The following is a 21650-nucleotide window of genomic DNA, read 5'->3' as shown; positions in this document are numbered from 1 at the left end:
CCCCCCCCCCCCCCCCCCGTTAGATCAGACAACCCATCGCATCTGCCCCTGCGGGACCTCCACAAACGTTTGGGGATGGACTGATGTTAGTAAACATTGCCCGGGCACCTGTGAAGGGCCAGGCCCTTCGGCCAGCTGCCCGGCCGGTCCTCACGCAGACAAGCCCTTGGCCCTGACTCCCCACCCGCTGGCCCCTCACCCTGGAAGGGCAGGCCTGGGGTCCGGCCCACGTCTTGGAGGAAGCGAACGAGGTGTGGCTGGAGGACTTCGGAGCAGCTGCGGTAGGCAGCCACGATGTACAGCAGCCTCCAGCCTCGCTGGCAACTGTCCCTGCAAGGACACACATGGGGCTACGCTGCAGGCGGCCGCTGCACTACGGTGCCACGCCAGGAGTCTCTCCCACTCTCAGGCGGCTCATCTTCTGAGGAGGCTCCTCCTCCCTGCCCAGTGAGAGCAGGGCCGGCGGGCCCAGAGCCGTGCAGAAGCTGTGTTCTATTGAGAATCCAGGTGGGAGGTAGGGAAGGCAGAGGACGAGCCCCCCCGCCCCGCCCCCCGGCCAAAAGACAAGCCTTCCCCGGGGGCATCTCTCTGGGTGACGGGAGGGCCGGGGGACCATGTGCAGAGCTGGTGGCAGGTAAGGCTGGGAGGGAGGGGCAGGAGGACGTGCTGAGTGGCTCTGAAATTCCTGGGGGATGCGAGCAAGTGGACGGGAGGGTGGCACACGCTTTGGGTCCCCACTGTGTGCTGGTCGTGTGCGGGACATGGAAGCATACCTTTGTGCTGCCCTGGTGTGAGGGTTTCATTGTGGGGACCTCCGGCGTCTAGGGACAGCACTTGGGCTTCCTTTGGGAAACCACCCACCCCTCCCCGGTCCCTGTGGTTTGGAGATGGGTATCAGAGCCAGGACTGCCCAACTAGAACACCGCAGCCCCCACCCCCCGCCACGGCGACTGGTTTAGGGATGGGTGTGGGAGCCAGGTCTGGCCAGTTAGAGTTCAGCCTCCCTCTGGCTATGGTGATTGGTTTGGGGACAGGCACATGACCCAGGTCTAGCCAATCAGAGCTCTGTATCGTCCAGCCGTTGTGGTTGGCTCAGGGATGGGCATGGGACCAATAAGACTGCATTTGGGAATTTTTGCTGCAAATATTGGGTCAGTCTTGCTTTCCCTGGGATTGCTGAGCTGGGAAATGTTTCTCTCCAATCTATGGGATATGTTGCTCGGGAATGATATCAACACAGAGGAAAGCAGGGCCAAGCTACGGAGAAGGACTGCTTCCTGATGACACTTGGGTCCAGCTGTGCCTGAGGTCCTACGTCAGACTTTTCAGTTACCTGAACCCTCTTTTGCTTAAACTAGATTTAATTGGGTTTCTGTCACTTGCAACCAAAAACCTGGACTCACACATTATCACCACATTTTCCAGATAAGGTAACTGAAGCTCAGAGACAAGAAAGGGCTTGTCCCAGACCAAGCACGCTCTGTCTATGAAGTGAGGGAGAGACAGGGGGAGAGACTCCGGAGGCTGACCTGGCCCCTCCTGGAGCATGGATGCGCTGGGGGAGGGGAAGACACTCACTGCTTGGTGCTGGTGTTGTCTGTGATCTGCTTCACAACTTGGCAGTAACACTCGTCCCGCAAGACCTCATGGTCCCTGCACAGCTGTAGGAGGGCGGGCCAGGTCACAGGTCACACGCCCAGCACACAGGAACAGGGTGGGCACTTGGAGATGGGCCTGGTGCCCCTTCCCCAGGCCCCTCCCCACCAGTGGGATGCATTCCTCTTTGGGCCACATGAGAGCTTCCCTCCCCAAAGTCCTGCTACTCTGTTGATAAATGGGGAAACTGAGCCACGGGGCAGGCAAGGGAGCACCAGCAGTCAGCGGGACTGACCTTCAGGAGGGTGCAAAGCACGTCCAGTTCACTCTGACCCTTCAGCGAGGCGTCCCCCATGAACCGCATCACAGCTGGAGGAAACACCTGTCCCACTCGGGCCACCAGACCCCCAGCTGCCTGCCCCCCTTGGGGACCCTGGGGTTGGACGCCTCCCCGGGAGGCTGTGGCCAGAGGAGGAGGGGGAGGCTCCTCCTCTCTGCAGGGGCCCCACATCTGAGTTGAGGGAAGGGGTGGTGGTGAGCAGGGGTCACATTGCGGGGTCCCACCTGGCCCAGAGCCCTGGCCGCAGTCCCACCCCCACACCTAGAAACATGTCTGTGGCCATCTTGTTGAGGCTGCTGTCGCTGAGCTCAATGAGGGAGTCCTGGAGCGGGGTCTGTGGGGAGAGGGGCTGGGTCACCAGGAGGCAGGGTCTTGGTGGGAGGGGCTGAGTCATGGGGGCGGGGTCTGTGATGGGAGGGGCTGAATCCGGAGGGGGCGGGGTCTGTGGGGAGAGGGGCTGGGTGACCAGGGGCCAGGGTCTTGATGGGAGGGGCTGGGTCGGGAGGGGGCGGGGTCTTGATGGGAAGGGCTGTCATGGGGGCGGGGTCTGTGATGGGAGGACTGGGTCAGGAGGGGGAGGGGGGAGGGCCACGTGGTGCCTCCTCTTACAACAGGAGGGTCCACACCACCAAAAGGCAGCCGGGACGCCACGAGGGGAGACACTGCCCCTGGGAGAAACGCGGGCCCTCGGGGTGCTGAGTGCTTGGGTCCCATTGGGGACAAGGCTGTTTGGCCCACAGGCCTGGGAGGGGGCCTGGGGCTAGACACCTTGGTGAAGCAAAGCATGTCCTCCAAGGTGCTGGATTCCCGACCCTCCTTGGATTTCGGCCTGAGGCCGTCCCTGCAACAGGAAGCGGACACTACTGGCCAGCCTTGTCTCTAAGCTTTGGCTACGCCGCTCCCCACCTGGAGTGTGCTTGACTCAGTGTCAGCCCGCCGGGCAGCAAGGCTCCGGAAGTGGGGGCTGCAGGCGGGCCTCACACCTCAGGGTTTCTCATCCCCCCCAGAACTGGGGCCTCCCGCTTGGGCGGCTGCAAGAAGCCCCAGAGAGACCCTCCCCGGGGTGGGGATGCGGCGTGGGGCCACCACTCACTGGGGTCTCCTCTGAGGGTCTCGGAAATACTTCTGGGCAAACTCGAGCATCGTGTACGGTGGGAGAGCCAGGCCGTCCTCCCCGCGGTCCGCAGAGCCAGCCCTGACTGGGGGACCCTGCAAGAGGGCCAGCCGCCGCACCCCGCCCAGTCAGAGCGGGCCCAATGCCACCCCCGGCTGACTGTGCCCAGACCCTCTCATGTGGGCCCACTGCCTCCCCAGTGGCCTGGTCCGGCTGACCCTTACCCCTCATTGCTTTCTCTCTCCACCCTGGCAAGCTCTGTGCCACAGGACTGGACCTGCCCCCCTCACCTGGCCCCGCCCCGGCGCAGGTGGACTTCGCCTGCTGGCCGGCCCAGGCTGGTCCTGCCCCATTGGCCTGGTCACAACCCTTCCGCTGACCCCCGCCCACCCGACCCCACTGGCCACGCCTCCAGCTATCTCTGGTCACATCCCAATAGGTCCTACGTCTGGCTGGCTCACTGCTGGCTCAAGCAGGCTGCCGGGCCCCAGGGTGGCCTGCTCTTGGCTGAGCCCCTCCCCTCCCCCTCCACAGTCAGGCGGACCCCCTTGCTGTGTCCGCCCTTCGGCCCAGCCCCGGGCAGCTCTCACCTCCCTCCTGCGGCCCACCTCCCGGGCCGCGGCAGTGGAGGCCACGGCAGCAGCCACGGCGGCAGCGCGGCCCCGGCCCGGCTCTGCAGGCAGCTGCAGAAAGTCGGGGGCAGCTGCAGGCTGCACCAGCTCGGAAGGGAAGCGGCCCACACGCCCATGGATGGTCCCAAATCGCCAACCTAGGGGGCGGGAAGGGCTCTGAGCAGCGGGAGGGTGTCATCTGGGGAGCAGGGGGGCCCAGGGATACAGAGCTTGTGCGGGAGGTGTGTCACGGGGCCATTCACAGAGGAGGACACAGCTCTGGGAAGGGAAGGCATCCCCTCAGCGGGAGCTGCAGAGAGCACAACGCAGCGCTTGTGGACCCTCGGGCCACACACATGGAAACGCTAATGTCCACGGAGACCCTTTAGCCAGATATGTGGGCAGAGGCCTGGGCTGCATGGCCGCCTTAGGAGCTGCAGCCAGGCCAGACCCTCTGGGACCCCGGAACCCAGAATCGTGCCTCCGCTGTTTGGGGTGTCTAGGTCTGGCAGCTGTGGCAGCTGAACGGGGGTCCCGGGGTACCTACCGAAGTCAGGACCTCGACGCCGCAGCTCCTCCAGGTACACGACCTTCTTGCCGACCACACAGCCAGCACTGTAGCCTGAGGGCCGGACCTATGTCAGCACCCGCTGGGAAGCGCCCTGCCCCGCCCCCGCCTCCCCCGCCGTGCCCACCCCTCCCCGTGGCGCTGACCCATCCGAGGTGGCTCCAGGGGCTGCAGGTGGATGATGTCACCCTTGTGGAAGGCCAGCAGCGCTGGGTCCTCAGGCAGGAAGTTCCTCACAGCGACCACGTAGTCCGAGTCCTGGGTCAGCCAGGGGCTGGGTGAGGGCTGCAGTCCCATCCCCCTTCTCCCGGAGGCCAGGGGCCACTCCCCTGCCCCTCACACAGGACGTCAGAGCACTGGCCCAGGCCTCACCCCCTCCACCCCTCCCGAAGCCTCCCCACTGAGGCCAGGTGCCGGGCCTGGGGGCTGCCTGGCCTGGAGGGAGCATGGGGGCGGATGCTCCCGCCGCAGTGGGCAGCGGCGAGCAATGCAGTCCTTGCAGGAGGATGAGCACTGCAGCTGCCATGGAGCCCAGAGGCATTAGTAAAGGACTTTGAAGGAGCAGGCAGAGGAGAACGGGCATCCCGGCTGGAAGGCACAGCCCGTGCGAGAGCCTATGGACACAGTTGCTGCCGCACACACGCATCCATGCTTCCCAGGCATGAGCCCCGTTCTGGGCCCTCAGCCCTGCTGGGGGCATCTGTAGGAGGGCCCTGACCTTCTTCAGCTCCAGGATGAAGTCGTCCACCAGGGTCTTGACCTGGTGAGCTCGGGCTGAGAAGAGAATGACCTTCTCGCTGGCCAAGTTGAACTCCAGCATGTTCTGGGAGGGGATGGTCACAAACAGGATATCTGCAAAGCTGGAGGATGGGAAGGTGGCATGAGGGCAGGACCCCGCAGCTAGAGGGATGCCCTCCACCCACCGTCCTGCTCCTTCTGCGCCTGCCGGCCTCCCCTCCCCTCCTGTCTGCAGCTCTATTGTGTTGCCCACACCCTGTGAACCCACAACCTTCCAGCCCTCCCCAAGTTGTGCCTTTTATTTTTTTGCCTCGTGATCCAACCTCCCAGATTTTGCCCACACAAATCTCTCTTTCAGTCCTTGAGCAAACTCTCAAGCTCCTGAAGCAAGGAGCCTGCACCTAACCGGTGAGCGAGGCTCCCCACCACCACCCCCCCCCCCCCCCCCCCCCGCGCCGTGCTCTGGTATAAAGGACAAGTGGGCTGCTAGGAGCGAGGAGTCCGAGGACTCAGGAAGGTCTCACGCCGCCGAAGCACCCTTTCCCTTCCGAGCTGCGTCTGCATCTGGCTGTTCACACGGTCGCCCCCGCTGCACGGCGAGCTCTGTGAGGGCCAGGCTGCAGCGTGGCCGGAGATGGGGATGGGGTCGTGGCTCCCAGCTCCCCACTCCTTGGCTGTGGGACCCGAGACAAGCAACACCTCTCTATGAGCCTGTTTCCCTGATTGAAGGGCTTTGGCGCAGAGCCGTGCATATCGTAGGTACAGTCGCCCCTCGGTATCCGAGGGGGACTGGGTCCAGGGCCCTTCGAGGGCACCGAAGCCCACGGATGCTCAAGTCCCTCCTATAAAATGGCCTGATGCTTGCATATAACCTATGCACATCCCGTATACTTTAAACCACCTCCAGGTTATTCTTTTTCTTTTCAGATTACTCCTAACACCTAATTCAATGTAAATGCTGTGTAAATAGTCACAAAAGCAATGTAGACATTATGTGAATAGCTGCTGGTGAGTGGCAAATTCAAGCTTTGCTTTTTTGGAAATTTCTGAAATTTTTTTCTGAATATTTTCCATCCGCGGTTGGTCGGATCTGTGGATGTGGAGCCTGCGGATATGGAGGGCCAACTGCACTCAGTCAACGGCCGTGAAGCCAGCCGGTGAGGAAGCGCTGGTGCCAGCCCACGTCCAGCGCCCGGCCAGCCCCATTCCCGCCCATCCGCCAGTCACCTGTACGTGCGCAGGATCCGAAGCGGCCCACCGGCCTCGTGGCTGCCCTTGACCATGCGCAGGAGTTTGATGCCCGTGTGGGACACAGCTAGGATCTGTACGCCGGTGCCCACGCTGCCCTGGGGTGGGGACGAGTGGCACGTGAGGCTCTTCCGGCCTCATCCCTGGAGCCCCTGGGCGGGCAGGGGGCAGGCAGGGGGCTCGCACCGTGGCAGGGAAGAGGCGGGAGAAATAGACCTCCCAGCTGTCGCGTGCAATGCTGACCACGGCCCGCTTCACACTCTCCGTCACCAAGGGCCTTTGCGTGTCCAGCTGGTTCTGGGCTAAGGGACACAGGTCGGGTCGGGACTGACCCACGTGGCATGGGGGGAGGCTGACCCTCGGCAAGGAGGTGTCAGTCTGTTGTGTTCCCAGTGTCCATACTGGGAAACTGATGTCCACAGACAGACAGGGACAGCCAAGGCCACAGCCGGTCAGGCAGAGCCCAACCCAGACCTGCGGCCAGGCCGTGGGAGAGGCCAAGAGCAGAGCGGGGAGGGTTGGCGGGGGTGGGGTGTCTAGCTGGCTGCCCCGTCGACCTCCTTCCCTCCCCCTGGCCCCCACGGTACCAAACAGGGCTTTCATCTGGAGCCTCTCCTCCGCAGAGATGCGCAGGCAGGCCTCGGAGAACGTGTCGTGCAGGATCTGTGGGATGAGTGTGACACCGGCGGCCCGTGGGACTCCCCCACCCGGGAGCCCACGCTGGACCGTTTTAGGACGACTGGGAATGTGGCAGGGGTGCCTTTACGCAACAGTGGGGTCATCTGTGTAAATCAGATCCCACTCCCGAGGATGCTCTCCCTTCTCCTCACCTCCACCCTCCCCAAGCCCTAGTTTCCTCATCTGTATGGTGGGGCTTGGGTTGGACCCCAGGCCCCGTGCAGCTCAGACCTGCTGTGAGTCTGGTTAGGTGGGACTGTGGGCTCTTCGACCCTGTCTACAGTGGGGGCCTCGGCAGAACAGCTTCCCCTCCTCACTGTAGTCGAGGACCCCAAATCCAAGGAGGAGGATTTGCAGACGGCTAGGCTATGCACCCCCTGCCCTGCTGAGTACACGGGGCATTTAGGGAGGAGAGGCCCTCACCTGGCGGAACAGCAGGTCCAGCTGCACAGGGTGGCTGTAGCTGTCCTTGGGGTAGAACACCTGTGGGAGCAGCGTTTCCGTGAGGACCTTCTGGAGGCCCCTCCCCCGCTGCAGCCCCACTCGCTCTGCACCAGCCGTGCTCTGACCCTGACCCTGGCTCAGCTCCGCCCTGACCCGGTCTCCCGCCCGCCTCGGGCCCCTCTGCCCCCATCCAGCCCCAGCCGGGCTCCAACACCTCTTTGCGCAGGAAGATCTTCCAGGGGGCATGCTGGTAGCCGTAGAAATCGGGGCTGAGGAGGCGGTGCAACCGCGTCTGCACGGGGTCCTCGGCCGGCTCCAGGGACCGTGAGGCCAGCACTGCAGAGGCGGAAGCGGGCTGGGGCAGAGAGGCCTCCTGGCCCGTGGCGTACACACACCTGATCACGCGGGCACACGTGCACACTCACACAGCCCAGCCCTCCTCCCCGCACATGGAGACCCGGCGCCCGCAGGCCCAGCCAGGGGCCGGGGGCCTGGGAGCAGGAGAGACAGGCCGCTGCCTGGAGGCCAGGCCCCGGCAGGTGTGGGCGGAACAGACAGTTCAGAAGGACAGAGCTCTCAGTGCCGGGAGCTGGGGTGGAAATAACACCAGTGACTTAGGAAAGTCTGGGGGCTGGTCTGTGAGGGGCGTTCGGTCTGGGCAGTCGGGCAGACCTCTCTGAGGAGGTGACACTTGAGACCTGAATGTGGAGGAGGTGCTGAGCACGCAAAGATCTTCCTGGAAGAGCATTCTAGGCGGAGGGAACAGCAAGGACAAAGGCCCTGAGGCAGGAGTGAGCTCGGTGTGTGCCAGAAACAGTGAGCAACAGAGTGTCTGAGGGGGGAGCGGGAGGAGATGGGATTGGGAAGGTGGGCAGGTCATGCTGCGTCACGTGGGCCACAGTGAGGAGTCTGGAGTTTATCCCAGGAGCCACTGGAGCGCTGTTGACAGGCGTGACGTGAACCGACTGATCTCTGTTAAGAGGGCTGTGGCTGCCGTGAGGCAGGAGATGCAGAGGTTAGGGCTCCAGCCGGGAGGCCTGGGTTTCTATCCCTGATCTGATACTGTTGAGCTGTGTGATCGTGGGCAAGTCACTTAACCTCTCTGGGCCTGTCTCCCCACCTGTAACATCTAGAGGCACAAATGGTACTGTGTTGAAGGGTCTTAGTGAGGATTTAGTGAAGCCAGAGTGGGCTGGGACTGAAATCAGTGTTAAGTGTTGATGCAATTACACAAACGTCCACACTGTGGGTCCACACGGGCCCAGGGACACGGACACACATGCCACCGTCACGCAGACCAAGTCTCACCTGTGTTCACACTTGGACACCTGCCCTCGGGCCCCTCCCTCCCTCCCTCCTGGCCCTCACCTGGAGTGGGCCCCACGGATGGCCTTGGTGTGCTGGTCACTGGCTTCACCAGGGCTACGGCCTCTCTGGGGACCTGTCCCTGCCCCAAAGACAGCGCTCAGGGGGGAGCAGCAAGGCCACAGCTTATAGGGGCCAGCTGGTTTCTGAGGCTCCCCCAGAGGCCCCACTTTGTCCTTTGCTCCACCTGGGCCCAGCCAGACCCTGCCCCTCACCTGGGTGCCAGGGGCTGCCGCTGCATGGCTCATCTGCGCCCTCAGGATCATCAGGGCCTCCTCGTGGGGGTCCGGCCGCTTCACGAACACCCTCCCGCCGTCCTTCCTGGTGGGTGGGACACTGAGTCTCCTCTTCCCAGCCACATAACTCTACAATAGGGAACTTTTTCCTCCACCCCCATCACTATAAACGAGAACCCAGAGAGGACCAGAGACGGGTGTGGGGACACACAGCACACCCTAGAGAGTGGTCCTGGCCTCCCTCTGCCCGGGTGGCTCATCTGGACCACCTGTGTGAACACACTCACTCCCTAAAAGTTGCTGGGCGGGGGGGCTGCGAACCCAGCAGATGGGCATATGGGTGGTGGCTGAGCAGGCCCGTGGGGAGGCCGCCGTCCGGATGGCTGGAGGGCTGGGGAGGCCAGGCTGACCTGAAGGCTTCGGGCCGGCCTCCCCGGGGCGGCTGCTGGTGTTGCCTGACGATGTCCTTGATCTGCTGCGTGGGCTGCGGGAAGTGCTCCGAGTTGAGGGTCGAGGACCGGACCAGCTCTAGGCTGGGCGAAGCTGCGGCAGGGGCACGGGGGCACAGGTGAGAGTGCCCTCCCAGCCCCACCCTGGGAAGTGGGAGGCCCCCCGGCCGGGAGAGCACACTCACTGGATTCTGGAGGCGCCCGGTCCTGAGCTAGAATGGGGACGGCCACGGGCTTGGTGGGGGGCCTCGGGGCCTTGACCAGAGGAGCGGGAGCCACAGGCTTTGGAGCGCAGCGCAAGAGCACGGGCTTGGCCGGGAGTCCGGTGCCTACGAACTTCGGCCGGGCCTCTGGCGCTATGGGTTTCTGTGGAGAGCAGGGTGTGGGGTGGACTTCCCGGGACACATCAGTCTGCTCTCAGGGACCCCACATCTGCCCAAGAGGGGTTGAGGGGGCTCCTGGCTCAGAGAGGTGCAGCGATGCCCCAGGGCACCACAGCACTCACCTGGGGAACCAGACTCACCTCTGGGGGCGATGGCCTTGGGCTGGGACTCAGGGGCTGCTGCTGGAGCGCCATGGCCTGCAGGGTCATCTCCCGGGCCTGGGGAGAGTAGCGGTGGTGAGCGGGCAGGCCCAGGCTCCGCCCCCCGCAGCCCCCAAGCCCGGCACTCACCAGCAGCACAGCCTGCTTGCGGATGAAGGCCTGCTGCAGGGCCAACGTGGAGGCGTCCAGGCCTGGAACTGCAGGGCGGCCGTGTCAGGGGACGTGGATCCAGAGGCTTGGGAGATGGGGGGGATTCCCTACTGTGCCTGCCCCTCCTCCGCCGGCTCAACCTCTCCCCACGGCCGAGGCTGCCTCTGTTCTAGGGCCAGAGCAGCCCTGAGAACCGAGGGGCTCCACCCTGCCCGACCCTGGAACCGACCGGGGGCAGCCACTGACTTAGCTTTGGCCTTGGCTCTGGAGGTCTCCGGGGGCCGCCTTTGCTGCCGCTACCGCCATCTCCACCAGTCTGGCCTCCCCCTTTCATGCGGTAGGCAATGGCTGTTGGCTTCTCCAGGTCCTGGGAGCGGGGGCAGGTGGCTCAAGTGACTGCCCCAGCGCCGTACTCCCCAGCTTCCAAGGCAACAGGCACCTGACACCGCCACCGCCTGTGTCCTGGGGGCCTCCCACCGGCCAGCATCTGCTGTGTGCCCGCCCTCTGCCCACACGGCACCCCGGTCAGGCCTCCGGCAACCTTGCGAGCCCCAACCCACCCCTTTCACAGGGGAGCAAACTGAGGCTCAAAGGGGCTGCGCCCTGTTCAGGGCTTCACGTTATGCCTTGGAGGGGCTCCTGGGAGTTCCCAGAGTGAGCAAGGGTGCCCGGGGGCCCGCTCCCAGTGTGTCCCGGACCCCCAGCTGTGGGTCCTTCCGAGCACCTCTAGCTGTAAGGACACCCTCATCCTTTGCTTGACCCCCAGCAGAGCTCCAGAGAGGACACGCCACCCCAGACCCTGGCTGAGAGAGCCTCCTGTGTGCACACGCCGTGCTGGGGTCTGCAAACGCCCTGCTGCGTCCCTACCGCATCCCCGTAGGACAGCACGGGGTCGAAGAGGCTATCCAGGTAGCAGTCCAGTCCTTTGTGGGCCACAGCGGGCTCCCCAAGGCTGTCCGAGTCTGGCGGGGTTGGGGGACACAAAAGTCAAGTCCTTTTCTCCTGCTGATGACCACGCCCGGCTCCCAGGCTCCCCCCCCACCAGAGACAGCAGCCACTGCTGGTCGACCTTGGTGGGTCGCTGTCCCTCTCTGGGCCTCAGTCTCCCCATTTGTACCGTCCTCGTTGTGGCTGCAGTACCCATCGGAGTTGGCCACGACGGGCACGTGCCCCAGGGGCTGGGGCCTAGCGGGCGCGTCCTCGTCCGAGTCCCAGCTGTTTCCAAACACCCTGTGGGGATGGAGAACACACAGCAGCTGACCCCCCAGAGACCCAGAGCCCTCCCAGAACCCCCGTTCTCTCCTGTGCCCTGGAACTGGCTGACTCTCTCCCTTTAAAGGCAGGGCCCTTTGGCGAGCCTCGAAGCTTAAGTTCAGAACGCAGTCCCCCACCGCCAGCATCCAGGAGGGGGAGCCTTGTGCTAGGAGAGGCCATCTCTACCTGGGACCTCCCCTGCCAGCCGTGGGCCCCTCTGCACCCACGATGAAGTAGGCTTTCTGTCGCGGGAACTCCCTGAGTAGCTCGAGGTCCGACACCAGGTCCAACACGTAGTCGTGGCCGGCCAGCTCTGCCCACTGGACCCCCTTCTTCCTAGCCACCGTCCAGCCCCGCCAGCCGTCGGTCAGCCCCCTGGAGACAGCACGCGAAGGGCTGGGAGTAAGGGACAGAGCCGAGAGGTACCACCGGGGGAGACCCTGGGATGGGAGCCAGACACCACTCATGGCCGGAGTGGACCCTCCGGGGCTGGGGGCCTGGCCTCTCGTCCCTCCCTTCCTCCTTCCGAGGTGCACAGGGGTGCACTGGGTGGGGCATTCCAGGAGCCCACCTGTGCCTCAGAATGTCTCCAGCCACCTCTTCCCCCGTACTCCAGGAGTGCACCGGGCAGGAGAACTGGTCACCTGGGCGGCAGCGGGTGCAGGGCTCAGCCCGGAGCGTCTGCGGGCCAGTCCTGCGGCTCCCGTGCTCTCGTCCTGGACCCTGAATTTGCATCTCACGGCCCTGGCTCCCCTCCCCGCTTCCAGGTCCAGCCACCATGCGCCCACACACACTGACCTCTCTCCAGGGCTACATCCCGCAGGCCCCTCCCCAGCGCCTCCTAAGCCCAGGCTACTAGCGCCTGCTGACTCCGGCTGCCCCTCCGTGGGGCAGGGAGAGGGCAGCTCACCGTTGAAGCAGCCCACGTCCAGCGCCATTCCGGCCTTCTCCTGGGTTGCTTTCCACTCGAGCTGGGTCAGAGGGAAGGTGCGGGCAGCGCCAGAGCCCTGCTGTTGAGCCTGGCCCATGGCCTGCATGAGGCGATGTTGACACACAGCCTGGAAGCCATTCCGCCCATAGTCAGACACAAACCTGATGGGTAGGAGTTGGCGCGAGGTGAGGAGGGATCTGAGGCTGGCCGGCAGTGGGGGAAGGCCCCGAGCCTAGTCAGGGGGCCCAGGCCGGCCCAGAGCTCTGGCCTCTGGGCACTCCCTCTGTTCCCTCACCAGGCCACCCCGGGCGGTCATCGGCCCTCTCTGAGCCTGCTTCCAAGTTCAGAGACGGCCGTGAGGGTTCAACCTGACCCAGGACCAACCAGCCTGATCCCTGGCAGTGGCGGGCACTCCTTGTGCCGGGCTCCCTGCCCCCTCCCCACCGCTGGCAGCCTGGCCAGGAGCACCAGAGGAGCAGGCAGACAGCGGCTGCCAGAGGGAAGCTAGAGCCGTGCCCACGGGAAGCCCAGCAGGCAGGTAGTGGCCCTGCCCCCAGCACAGATTCCCAGGGCCGGCCAAGGGAGCTGCCCCTACTGCACACGGCTCTGGGGAGCTCTGCACGCTCTGTAGTTCACAGTTACCCTGTGAGGTGGGTCCTGTTACCATCCCCAATTTCCAGATAAGGAAAGAGGCTCAGAGATGGGCAGTGACTTGGCCCCGGTCACACAGCAGCTAAGTGTCAGAACTACGATGCTGCCCAGGGCCTGCTTGAGCTCCTTCCCTTGCAAATCATTCGTATGACCCAGCACAGTGACAGCAACATCACCATCAGCTCATCAAGACCAGGATGCTGACAACGGCCACACGCACGCAGCAGGCTACACTTACCGTGGGCCTGGGTCTGTTCTAAGCACTTCACACGTGTTTGCACATTTAATTCTCACACAGCCTACTACGTAGGTACTCTTATCAGCCCCGTTTTATAGGAGAGGAAACAGGCTCAGAGAGATTAAGTAACTTGCCCAAGGTCACACAGGTCATACGCGGCTGAGCTGGGATTTGAACACAGACTGTCGGAGTCTATACTCCTAACCATACCGCTACACCCCGCCCCCCAAGATGTGAGAGGTCAGCGCCTCTCTTCCAAATTCCCCGCACCCTGGGCTGGCTACCTCCAAGTTCCAGAAGCCCTGTATCCCGCCTCACCCAACTTCCGCCCTCTGCAGTGAAGCCCCGGGCCAGCCCCCAAGCCTGAGCTTCCAAGGACCGAGCCTCCCTCCTGGCCCAGCCTGACCCGGCGTCCGCCCCGGGCCCCCCAGCTCCACTCACTTGAGCAGGTACTTGTCGAGGCGCGGGGAAGGCGCGAAGCCGCTGAGGCAGGCGGCCAGCAGGAGCCAGCCCCGCTCAGCGTTGTGGGCACTGGGGTTCCGCCACACCTGGTTGGCCAGCTGCGCCAGGATCTCATCCCGCAGCTCGGGCACCGCCAGCCCTTTCTGCACGATGTAGTTCCCGAAGACGTGGTCCTGGGCTCCGTGCAGCTGGGGGTCGCCCATGAAACGCAGGATCTGGCCACAAACAGACTCTCCTGGGCTTCTCGGAGGGCTGTTCCCGCCAGGTCCCCACCCCCACCCCACATCCCTCTCGTGTCCTTCCCATGTCCCCCTGCCCATATGAAAGTCCCCCATGTTACAGTGTAATAGCCATACCCTGGGCCAGGTGACCCAGGCTTTGGGAAAAAATCAAGATTCTCCTGCTCACGAACCTTCTATAGCCCCAGCCCCTCCCCGCACCCCCGGCCTCCAGGAGGCCCCTCACCTCCTGCACATTCCACGCCCCAGAAGGTACTTTCTAACATGCATATCCGACCACATCCCTCCCAGGCTCATGGCTTGGGCTAGTAGAGGGTCCAGGAGGGCAGGGCGAGGGGCCTCGCCGTCTGGCCTCGGGGACAGGGGCTATGAATTCGAAGGTGGTCTAGGCAGACCCGTACCAGCTTGAAGATGCCCACGGCCTCTGCATGATGCTCCGCCGGCAGCCGTGTGAGGGGCGTCCTCAGGGGCGCTGCCAGCATCCCGAAGGCAGGTTCCTGGGGGCACAGGGCAGGAACGTGGGCACAGAGCTGGGACAGACGGACGCGTTTGGGGCACAGCAGCCCGGGAAACGCAGGTCCCCAGTGTGCAGACGGGTAACCGGCTTGCAGAGGGGCAGACACCAGCATCTCGGTGACAGAGCCCCCACGAGGCCCCCTCGGGGCAGGAAATGAGGAGCAGGGACGATGCGCTATGGATCCACCGCTCGTTACGTTTCTGAAATGTTTCCAAGCAGCCACCTCCCGAGCCCCCGAGGGCCCTCCACCGCTATCCAGGGCCCCCGGAGACCCCGGCCTCCTCATGACACAGACCCAGCAACTGAAAGGCTCATACCTGATCCCACCGCGGGTGGCCAGGAGCCAGCCCCAGGCTGAGGACAGTGCCAGCTCTAACTGGGCCTCTGCCAGCCCTTACCTTGAAGTGGCACCGGACAAACTTGGCCATGGGGTAGTTGTTGATATCCAGGGGCAGCGTGACCCGGGGCTCAGCCTGAAGCCGGGGAGTCCGCACGGGGGCCACCCGGGGCATCTGGCCCGGCCTGAGGCCTGTGGACAGAGGAGGCCATGAGGGGCCTGGTCCCCTCGCGCACCCGCTCCCACCACACCGCCTGGCGCCGATGTACCTGCCACTGCTCGCAAGAGCCCAGCTAGCTCCCCTGGGACCTCCAGGTGCCCCACAGCCACCACCTGTCGCTTGCTCAGCTCCTGGGGGGACGGCACAGGGTGAGGAAACAGGCCTGCTGCTCCCCCACCTGCCGGCCTCCCTTCCTGTCCCCTGCGGCCACCCGGACCCCGCACCCACCTCCTGCCCCCGTAGCCGCACCTCCGCCACCCAGAGCCTCCACTCTGCCCTCGGCTGCAGGAGAGCAGATGGTCAGGGTGGGCAGCGGCGGGCAGAGGCGACGGCCCCAGGCCCACCTCACAGATGGGGGGCAGAGGTGCGGCCAGAGAAACGGGGTGTGGGAAAAGACAGCGAGAGAGACACAGGCCGAAGGCACAGAGTGACACTTTGGGAAGAGAGACGCACAGGATTTCTGGGAAGTCCTGGAGAGACGTGTGACAGGGCCCCTCCCCGGCGCCCACAGAACCTCCAGTAAAGGCGCAGCTCCTCGGGGCTTTGGGGTTATGTCTGTCTGTCTGGCAGTGGGTTATACAACGATAAGCCGAGACTGGCACGAAGGTGAGAGCACCACCAGAGCCGGTGCTGTTCAGGTCGCCAGATTCTAATCAGGCCCGGTTACTGGGGCCCCTGCTGTGAGCCCCGCACTAGCCACACCCTTCCCATGCAGCCTCTCTTTCAACTCCCTGCACATCCCCAAGGGGTGGGTGGGGAGATCGCGGCTACTGAGGGCCCAGCGGGGATTCAAACCCAAGCCCGCCCCGGCCAAGTCTCCGCCTGGGGGCCAAGTGCTTCCTCCCCGTTCCTGCTGCCCCACCCCCACCCCCGGAGCCCGACGGGGCAGGCCGGGCTCCTGGGAGGAGGGCGAGGGGCAGGCCTGCAGCACCTTGAGGTGACGCTGGTGGCTTGTACATGTGTGCACCAGGGCCCGGAACTTCACCAGACGCCTCCTCATCTGCTGATACCGCTGCCTGGGGGTGCGGAGGAAAGAAGGGTCTGGGTAGGGGGGTTTCGGGGCACGGGTCATGAGTGACCTAGGGGCAGAGATGCCCACACCCGCCTTGCTTGGGTATCAGTGCCCACATTTCACTCCGGGGCCCTCTGCACAAAGGGAAACAATCTCGGAGAGAGCCAGTGACCTGGCCAAGGTCACACGACAACCTGAGTGGCAGGACCTGGATTAAACCGTCTGGACCATGTACCTCCAATCAGGTTGTAGTCCCAGGATATGGGACATGCCGGGGAGGGGGGGGCCCTCTTGGCTGGAGGGATTCCCACCCACCAGTCACAAGGACCAGGGGGTGGGAGGGAAGGACATCCAAAAGCATAGACACAGAGAGTCTGATCACCCTTCCTGCAGAGGCCCTACTCTCAGCTTGCATGCCTCCAGGAACAGGGAGCTCACTACCCAAGTTCAGGCTCGGCCTTCCCAGAGCCTGGCCGTTGGACTCCAGGGAGTCCTGCCCTCTCTGGGCCACACCTGGCCAGGTAGCCACGGGCCCGGCTCTGCAGCAAGATGATCTTGCGGCGCAGGGAGCGGAAACGCCGCTGAATGAAGAAGCCGCGGAGGCAGCGCTGCAGCGTGAGGGCTGCCCGGTTCAGGACGTGCTCCCGCATGCCCTCCAGCAGCTGGTGCAGGTGCTCCTTCAGGAACAGCTGAGGGCAGGAGGCAAGGACTGAGGCAGGGGAAGGCCACGTGACTGCCTGGAGGCCCCTCCCTCTCCAGAAGTCCATGGAGGCAGACAGACAAGGCAGCCCTGGAGTAGGCTGGAGGATGTGCTGGGTCCGGAGAGGCGGGGGAAGGCGGGCTGGTGAATTAGGCAGTGGGGACGGCCGGGAAAAGTCCGGAAGCAGGATAAGCATCCATTTTCCAGCTCGACTGGATGGCCTCTGGGACAGTAGCCTGCAGCCTGAGTGTTTCTGAGCCCACAGGCTCCAGCCGTGGGGCACCCAGGGGCTGAGTACCGGTAGGACTCACCTTGCTGACGCCGACGCGGTACATGTTTGGCGTGACCGTGCACAGGCGGCTCAGCACGGACACACACATGTCCCCAGTGGCTGGCAGGTTGCGCTGGAGGGACACTAGACAGCGGTACCTGCAGGGTCCAAACCCAGCGTGGGTCTATGGGACCCACCCGGTCAGCCCCCGTCTCCCGGAAGCCCGAGTCCCAGCAGTGCCTCTACTCATTGTGTCTTCTAACCAGAAAAGGGCTTTCTGTCCTCAAGACTCTGCTGAGGTGGCGCAGTGGTTAAGAATCCACCTGCCAATACAGGGGACATGGGTTCGATCCCTGGTCCGGGAAGATCCCACGTGCCGCGGAGCAACTAAGTCCATGCGCCACAACTACTGAAGCCCGCGCACCTAAAGCCCGTGCTCCGCACCACAATGAGAAGTCTGTGCTCTGCAACGAAGGGTAGCCCCGCTCGCCGTAACTAGAGAAAGCCCACGCGCAGCAATGAAGACCCAACACAGCCAAAGATAAATAAATAAATAAATAAATAAAATTAAATAGAATAAAAGAGGCCTTAAAAGTAAGCTCAGGGCTTCCCTGGTGGTGCAGTGGTTGAGAGTCCGCCTGCCGATGCAGGGGACACGGGTTTGTGCCCTGGTCCAGGAAGATCCCACATGCCACAGAGCAGGTGGGCCCATGAACGATGGCCGCTGAGCCTGCGCGTCCGGAGCCTGTGCTCCGCAGCAGGAAAGGCCACAACAGTGAGAGGCCCGCGTACCGCAAAAAAAAAAAAAGTAAACTCAAAAATTATAAAAATAAAAAAAAAAAAAATACTGAGCAACCCTAAAACTGTAATAAATTGTTTCAGTAGAATAAGGTGATTTACTGCCATCTGCTGGAAACTTATCAAAATAACTATTAAAATTACTACTCTTTAGAATCCACACACACAGAATAAAGCTATGAAAAAATACAAAACAGTAAATACATGTTCCACATAACAGCTGGCACGTGCTGGTCTCGTGTACTGCATAATCTGAGCAACACTGCGTGGCAAGCCCTATTCATCCTGGGTTGCGTAATCCTAGGGCCACGGTGGGCTGGGAAGGGGTCTCTGGAGCTCAGAACCACCCTGACCGAGGTACCTGTCGATGAACGCCTGGAAGGGCAGCCGCACCGGAAAGCCCTCCTTGCGGATCCGCACAGTCTCCAGCACCCCCGAATAGCGTAGCTGGGCCATCACCACATCTGGCTCAAAAAGGCCTGGCTCCTGGGGGAAGGCTCAGATAGGGAGCCTGCACATCGGCCCAACAGATGGAGGGCCAGAGAGGCAAAGCCACTCACCCAAGGTCACACAGCATGGGGAGAGGACTTGGCTCCCCCAGGGACCTCAACCATCACATACCTTCTTGTGGTTGGGCTTCAGGCACCTGACGAACAAGGGGTTACACCTGGGCAGGGGCGGGAGGAGGGCAGTGTGAGGCCCCAGAGAAGGAGGGTGCTTACCCCTGAGGGTCACAGGGTGGGTCAGAGGTGAGGCTGGGTGACGCGCCCCTGCCACGCCCACCTCTCCATCTTTTCCACCAGATCCAGGAGCGACTGCTGGAACTTAGCGGCCACCGTGTGCGCCTTGTAGAGCCGGGTGACGGAGCTGCTCTTGCCCAGGCGCTGAGGGGCAGCCTGCGGGGCATGGCTGGAGAAGAGGTGTGCCACCACCTGGGCCAGTCAGCAGTCAAGGCACGGGAGACGGGAGACAGGGATGGGGAGAGACCCAGAGGCAGAAATGAGAGAGAGAGAGAGAGAGAGAGAGAGACAGGGAAAGAACAAAAGGCATCAGTCTCTGCACCAGAGGGGTCAGAAAAGTGACCCGCTAGCCCCCCGTCCTCTCTGTGAGGCCGTGTCCTCCCAGCTGGCATACCTCTCAAGCGAGGGTGCTCAGCGCCTTCCAAGGGGCCCGCCCGTGGCTGGGGAACACACGGGCACTGACTCCGTGCCTGGCCCCGAGGTGGCCTGTTACAGACCTGGCCGTGAACTCTGGCAATGTCCTCAGGGGGAGGGTGCCCGTTCAACAGAGGGGGAAGTGGAGGCCGAGATGGTGTGGGGATGGAAGAACCGCTCAGGGAGGGACGGGGTGGGGTGAGCCAGAGGCAGGACCGGGCTGGGAGAGGGGCCTAACGGTGGGCTGCGTGCTCTGGCTGCGGGGGGCTGGGGTGGCGAGGTGAGGCCCGCTCACCCGTGTCCGGCTCCGCACAAACAGGTCCAGCACATCCTGGCGCACCTGGTCATGGTTCTTGTCCAGGAACTTGTGCACCTGGAAAGGGGGAGGGGCGGGGCAGCTCGGGCTGGACCCCACTCCCACCCCATGCGGCCCCGGGGTGTGTCAGCCTGCCTTCTCCCCTCCTCCCCCCTCCTCCTGATGGTGGGTCAGGGGCTCACAGCCCCGGGTGACCCTGGCCCTGCCCCTCCAGGCCTCGGCCTCCCTGTCTATCCTAGGAGGGACGGGCCCCTCCCCCTGCTCTGGTCCCCTCCCCTCCTGCCCCACTAGCCTCTCCACCCCCAGGGCACGGGCAATAGCCACAGCTTCACGTGACCAGTCCACGTCTTGGCCCCATCCTCAGTGAGGACACTGCCCTGTGCCCATTCTACGGATGAGGAAAACGAGGCCCAGCGGGGACAGAGGCTCAAAATCCTGGCCTGAGACGGCTCCAGGGCAGGAATGAGCAGAAGTGACAGTGGTGACAGTGACCGCTGCTGGGGGCTCCTTCTCATCACACCCACCCTGGCCCTGGACTTCTCTCACTTGCCCCGTGAGACGGGCACTATTATCATCCCCACTTTCCAGAGAAGGAAGCTGAGGCTCAGAGAGGTAAAGTGACTTGGCCAAGGTCACACAGCTGAGGATCAGCAGGGCCGAAACGGGAACAGGTGCCAGTGCCTCCAGCGGCGGGGAAGGGCGCTGGAGGCCACGGGTCTGGGTCTCACCTGGTAGGTGACTCTGCCCGCGTAGTGCTTGATGGTGAACTCGGGCAGCGGCATCTTGGGTCTGGAGTAGAGCGGGTTGGCGCCGTGGTGGTAGTGGCACTTCTGCAGAAACGTGTGGTCTGTGGCCTGGGGGCAGGCGGCCGTCAGCGGGTGGACAGGGGCCCGGCATCCCATTCCTCACCTAGTGGCAAATTCTCCAGCCCCGACTGATCCCCAGCGAGCACCGGGGAGGGGGAACAAGTCCCCTCTGCCCCCGGCTGCCCACTGCTCGGGCTGGGGCGGCCTAAGTGGACCCTGAAGACGGGTGTGCTCCCAGCTGCCCCCCATCCAGCTCAGCTGTCTCTGCACGCTCTAGTCCCACTGCCCAGAGCACCCATCCCACCCTTGTGTTTTCCAATCGGAATCTGAGGTCCAAGCACAAGGTCACCTCCTCCAGGAAGCCTTCTATGACTTCCCAGGCTGGTGCAGCCCCTCGTCCCGAGCCCCCATCCAGCCTCAGTCACCCCGGGTTTGAATGGCAGGTTGGGAGTCCTGAGCTTCCGACCCCACGCCAGAGCAGAGAGGAATGCAGGACACGAGGCTCAGAGACGTCCAGCGTCCTGAGCAAGCTCACCTGGGGGAAGCAGCACTGGTCGTCGAGGATGCGCAGGATGCCATAGGGCTTCAGCGAGATGAGGCTGATGCAGGGCTGATTGTCGGCGAAGGTGATCTCCTGCCAGTCCATCTGCTCGCGGATGTACTCCTCCTGCAGGCGGCGGGCCTCTGCCTCCGAGCCCCGGGCCCCTCCCAGCCCGTCCCCCAGGCGGACGCCATCCGGGGGCCTGGCCAGGGCACCTCTGCGTGCACGCCTCCCAGCCCAGGGAGCTCACTCCCCAGCGGGGCCACACGAACCACCTCCTCCGGGCCCTGCTCCTCCCCCGGCCTGGAACAGCCCTGCCAAGGGTGAGGAGGACCCCCAAGGGGCTCTTCTCTGCGCTCAGCACCCCCGCACCTGCCCCTCCATAACACAGGCTTTCGCGTGTGCTGGTTCCCAGCACAACCCATCTGCCTCCGAGGAAGCCCAGCGGCCAGCGGGACGGGACAGAGCGTGACGGATGACTCTCACCTGCTCCTCCTGGAAGACGATCTTGTTGAAGAGGTACTGGAGGCTCTCGTTTGCATAGTTGATGCAGAGCTGCTCGAAGCTGTTGAAGCTCAGGTCCTGCCGGGCGTGTGGTGAGGCTGGGCCCGGCCCCTCCGTGGCCAGCAGCCCGTCCGTCCCGCCCAGGGCCTGCCCACCCCTCACCCCCGCCCCCCGTGCAGACTCATCCCTGCCTTCCGCAGTTTCAGCAAACTGGAGCCCCGCCCACAGACCCCCTGCCCAGAACCCTCGGTGGCTCCGACCGCGCACAGGTGAGAACCTGACGGTCCCATGCAAGGTGGCACATGCAGTGTCTGAAGCCCCAGGCTCTGGAACCTTCTGCCTACGTTCCAATCCTGGCTCTGCCCCTTTCTAAGCCCCCCATGCCTGAGTTTCCCCACCTGTAAAATGGGGATAACGACAGTGCCCACCTCACAGGGTGGTTGTAAGGATTAAGTGAACTGATACGCAAAGCGCTTAGAACGTCAGCTGGCACACAACAGGGGCCACGGGAGCCGCAGCTGCCACTTCTGTTATTCTGATCTTGCCTGTCTCTCTCCATGCCCCCCACCCTAACCGCCCAGATGACTTCCACCTCCCCAGACACCACGGCCCACACCT

General features: G+C 63.6%; 1 protein-coding gene across 1 annotated transcript in view; it reads right to left on the bottom strand.

Annotated features, from left to right (window-relative positions):
• The window catches only part of MYO15A (myosin XVA), a 50095-nt gene that overhangs the window by 13047 nt on the left and 15398 nt on the right, over nucleotides 1-21650 (bottom strand). Inside the window, exons 16-56 of the mRNA XM_067716428.1 lie at nucleotides 21015-21110; nucleotides 20523-20654; nucleotides 19910-20035; nucleotides 19161-19238; nucleotides 18495-18643; nucleotides 18333-18378; nucleotides 18073-18197; nucleotides 16954-17071; nucleotides 16456-16631; nucleotides 15862-15946; nucleotides 14980-15061; nucleotides 14772-14902; nucleotides 14258-14353; nucleotides 13597-13832; nucleotides 12246-12427; nucleotides 11907-11979; nucleotides 11522-11710; nucleotides 11151-11311; nucleotides 10949-11043; nucleotides 10328-10448; nucleotides 10061-10128; nucleotides 9911-9988; nucleotides 9573-9753; nucleotides 9349-9481; nucleotides 8918-9023; nucleotides 8706-8778; nucleotides 7552-7673; nucleotides 7317-7376; nucleotides 6803-6878; nucleotides 6402-6517; nucleotides 6195-6313; nucleotides 4948-5089; nucleotides 4376-4487; nucleotides 4209-4283; nucleotides 3641-3819; nucleotides 3030-3145; nucleotides 2705-2777; nucleotides 2198-2270; nucleotides 1892-1965; nucleotides 1579-1661; nucleotides 200-330 (exon numbers count right to left, since the gene is read on the bottom strand). Coding sequence (XP_067572529.1) covers nucleotides 200-330; nucleotides 1579-1661; nucleotides 1892-1965; nucleotides 2198-2270; nucleotides 2705-2777; nucleotides 3030-3145; nucleotides 3641-3819; nucleotides 4209-4283; nucleotides 4376-4487; nucleotides 4948-5089; nucleotides 6195-6313; nucleotides 6402-6517; nucleotides 6803-6878; nucleotides 7317-7376; nucleotides 7552-7673; nucleotides 8706-8778; nucleotides 8918-9023; nucleotides 9349-9481; nucleotides 9573-9753; nucleotides 9911-9988; nucleotides 10061-10128; nucleotides 10328-10448; nucleotides 10949-11043; nucleotides 11151-11311; nucleotides 11522-11710; nucleotides 11907-11979; nucleotides 12246-12427; nucleotides 13597-13832; nucleotides 14258-14353; nucleotides 14772-14902; nucleotides 14980-15061; nucleotides 15862-15946; nucleotides 16456-16631; nucleotides 16954-17071; nucleotides 18073-18197; nucleotides 18333-18378; nucleotides 18495-18643; nucleotides 19161-19238; nucleotides 19910-20035; nucleotides 20523-20654; nucleotides 21015-21110 — 4687 coding nt within the window. The remainder of the gene's footprint in view (nucleotides 1-199; nucleotides 331-1578; nucleotides 1662-1891; nucleotides 1966-2197; nucleotides 2271-2704; nucleotides 2778-3029; nucleotides 3146-3640; nucleotides 3820-4208; nucleotides 4284-4375; nucleotides 4488-4947; nucleotides 5090-6194; nucleotides 6314-6401; nucleotides 6518-6802; nucleotides 6879-7316; nucleotides 7377-7551; nucleotides 7674-8705; nucleotides 8779-8917; nucleotides 9024-9348; nucleotides 9482-9572; nucleotides 9754-9910; nucleotides 9989-10060; nucleotides 10129-10327; nucleotides 10449-10948; nucleotides 11044-11150; nucleotides 11312-11521; nucleotides 11711-11906; nucleotides 11980-12245; nucleotides 12428-13596; nucleotides 13833-14257; nucleotides 14354-14771; nucleotides 14903-14979; nucleotides 15062-15861; nucleotides 15947-16455; nucleotides 16632-16953; nucleotides 17072-18072; nucleotides 18198-18332; nucleotides 18379-18494; nucleotides 18644-19160; nucleotides 19239-19909; nucleotides 20036-20522; nucleotides 20655-21014; nucleotides 21111-21650) is intronic.

The sequence above is a fragment of the Pseudorca crassidens genome, chromosome 19 (assembly GCF_039906515.1).
Source record: "Pseudorca crassidens isolate mPseCra1 chromosome 19, mPseCra1.hap1, whole genome shotgun sequence".
Lineage (NCBI taxonomy): Eukaryota > Metazoa > Chordata > Mammalia > Artiodactyla > Delphinidae > Pseudorca > Pseudorca crassidens.
The sequence above is the reverse complement of the archived record's forward strand: the minus strand, read 5'-3'. Positions and strand labels throughout refer to the sequence as shown.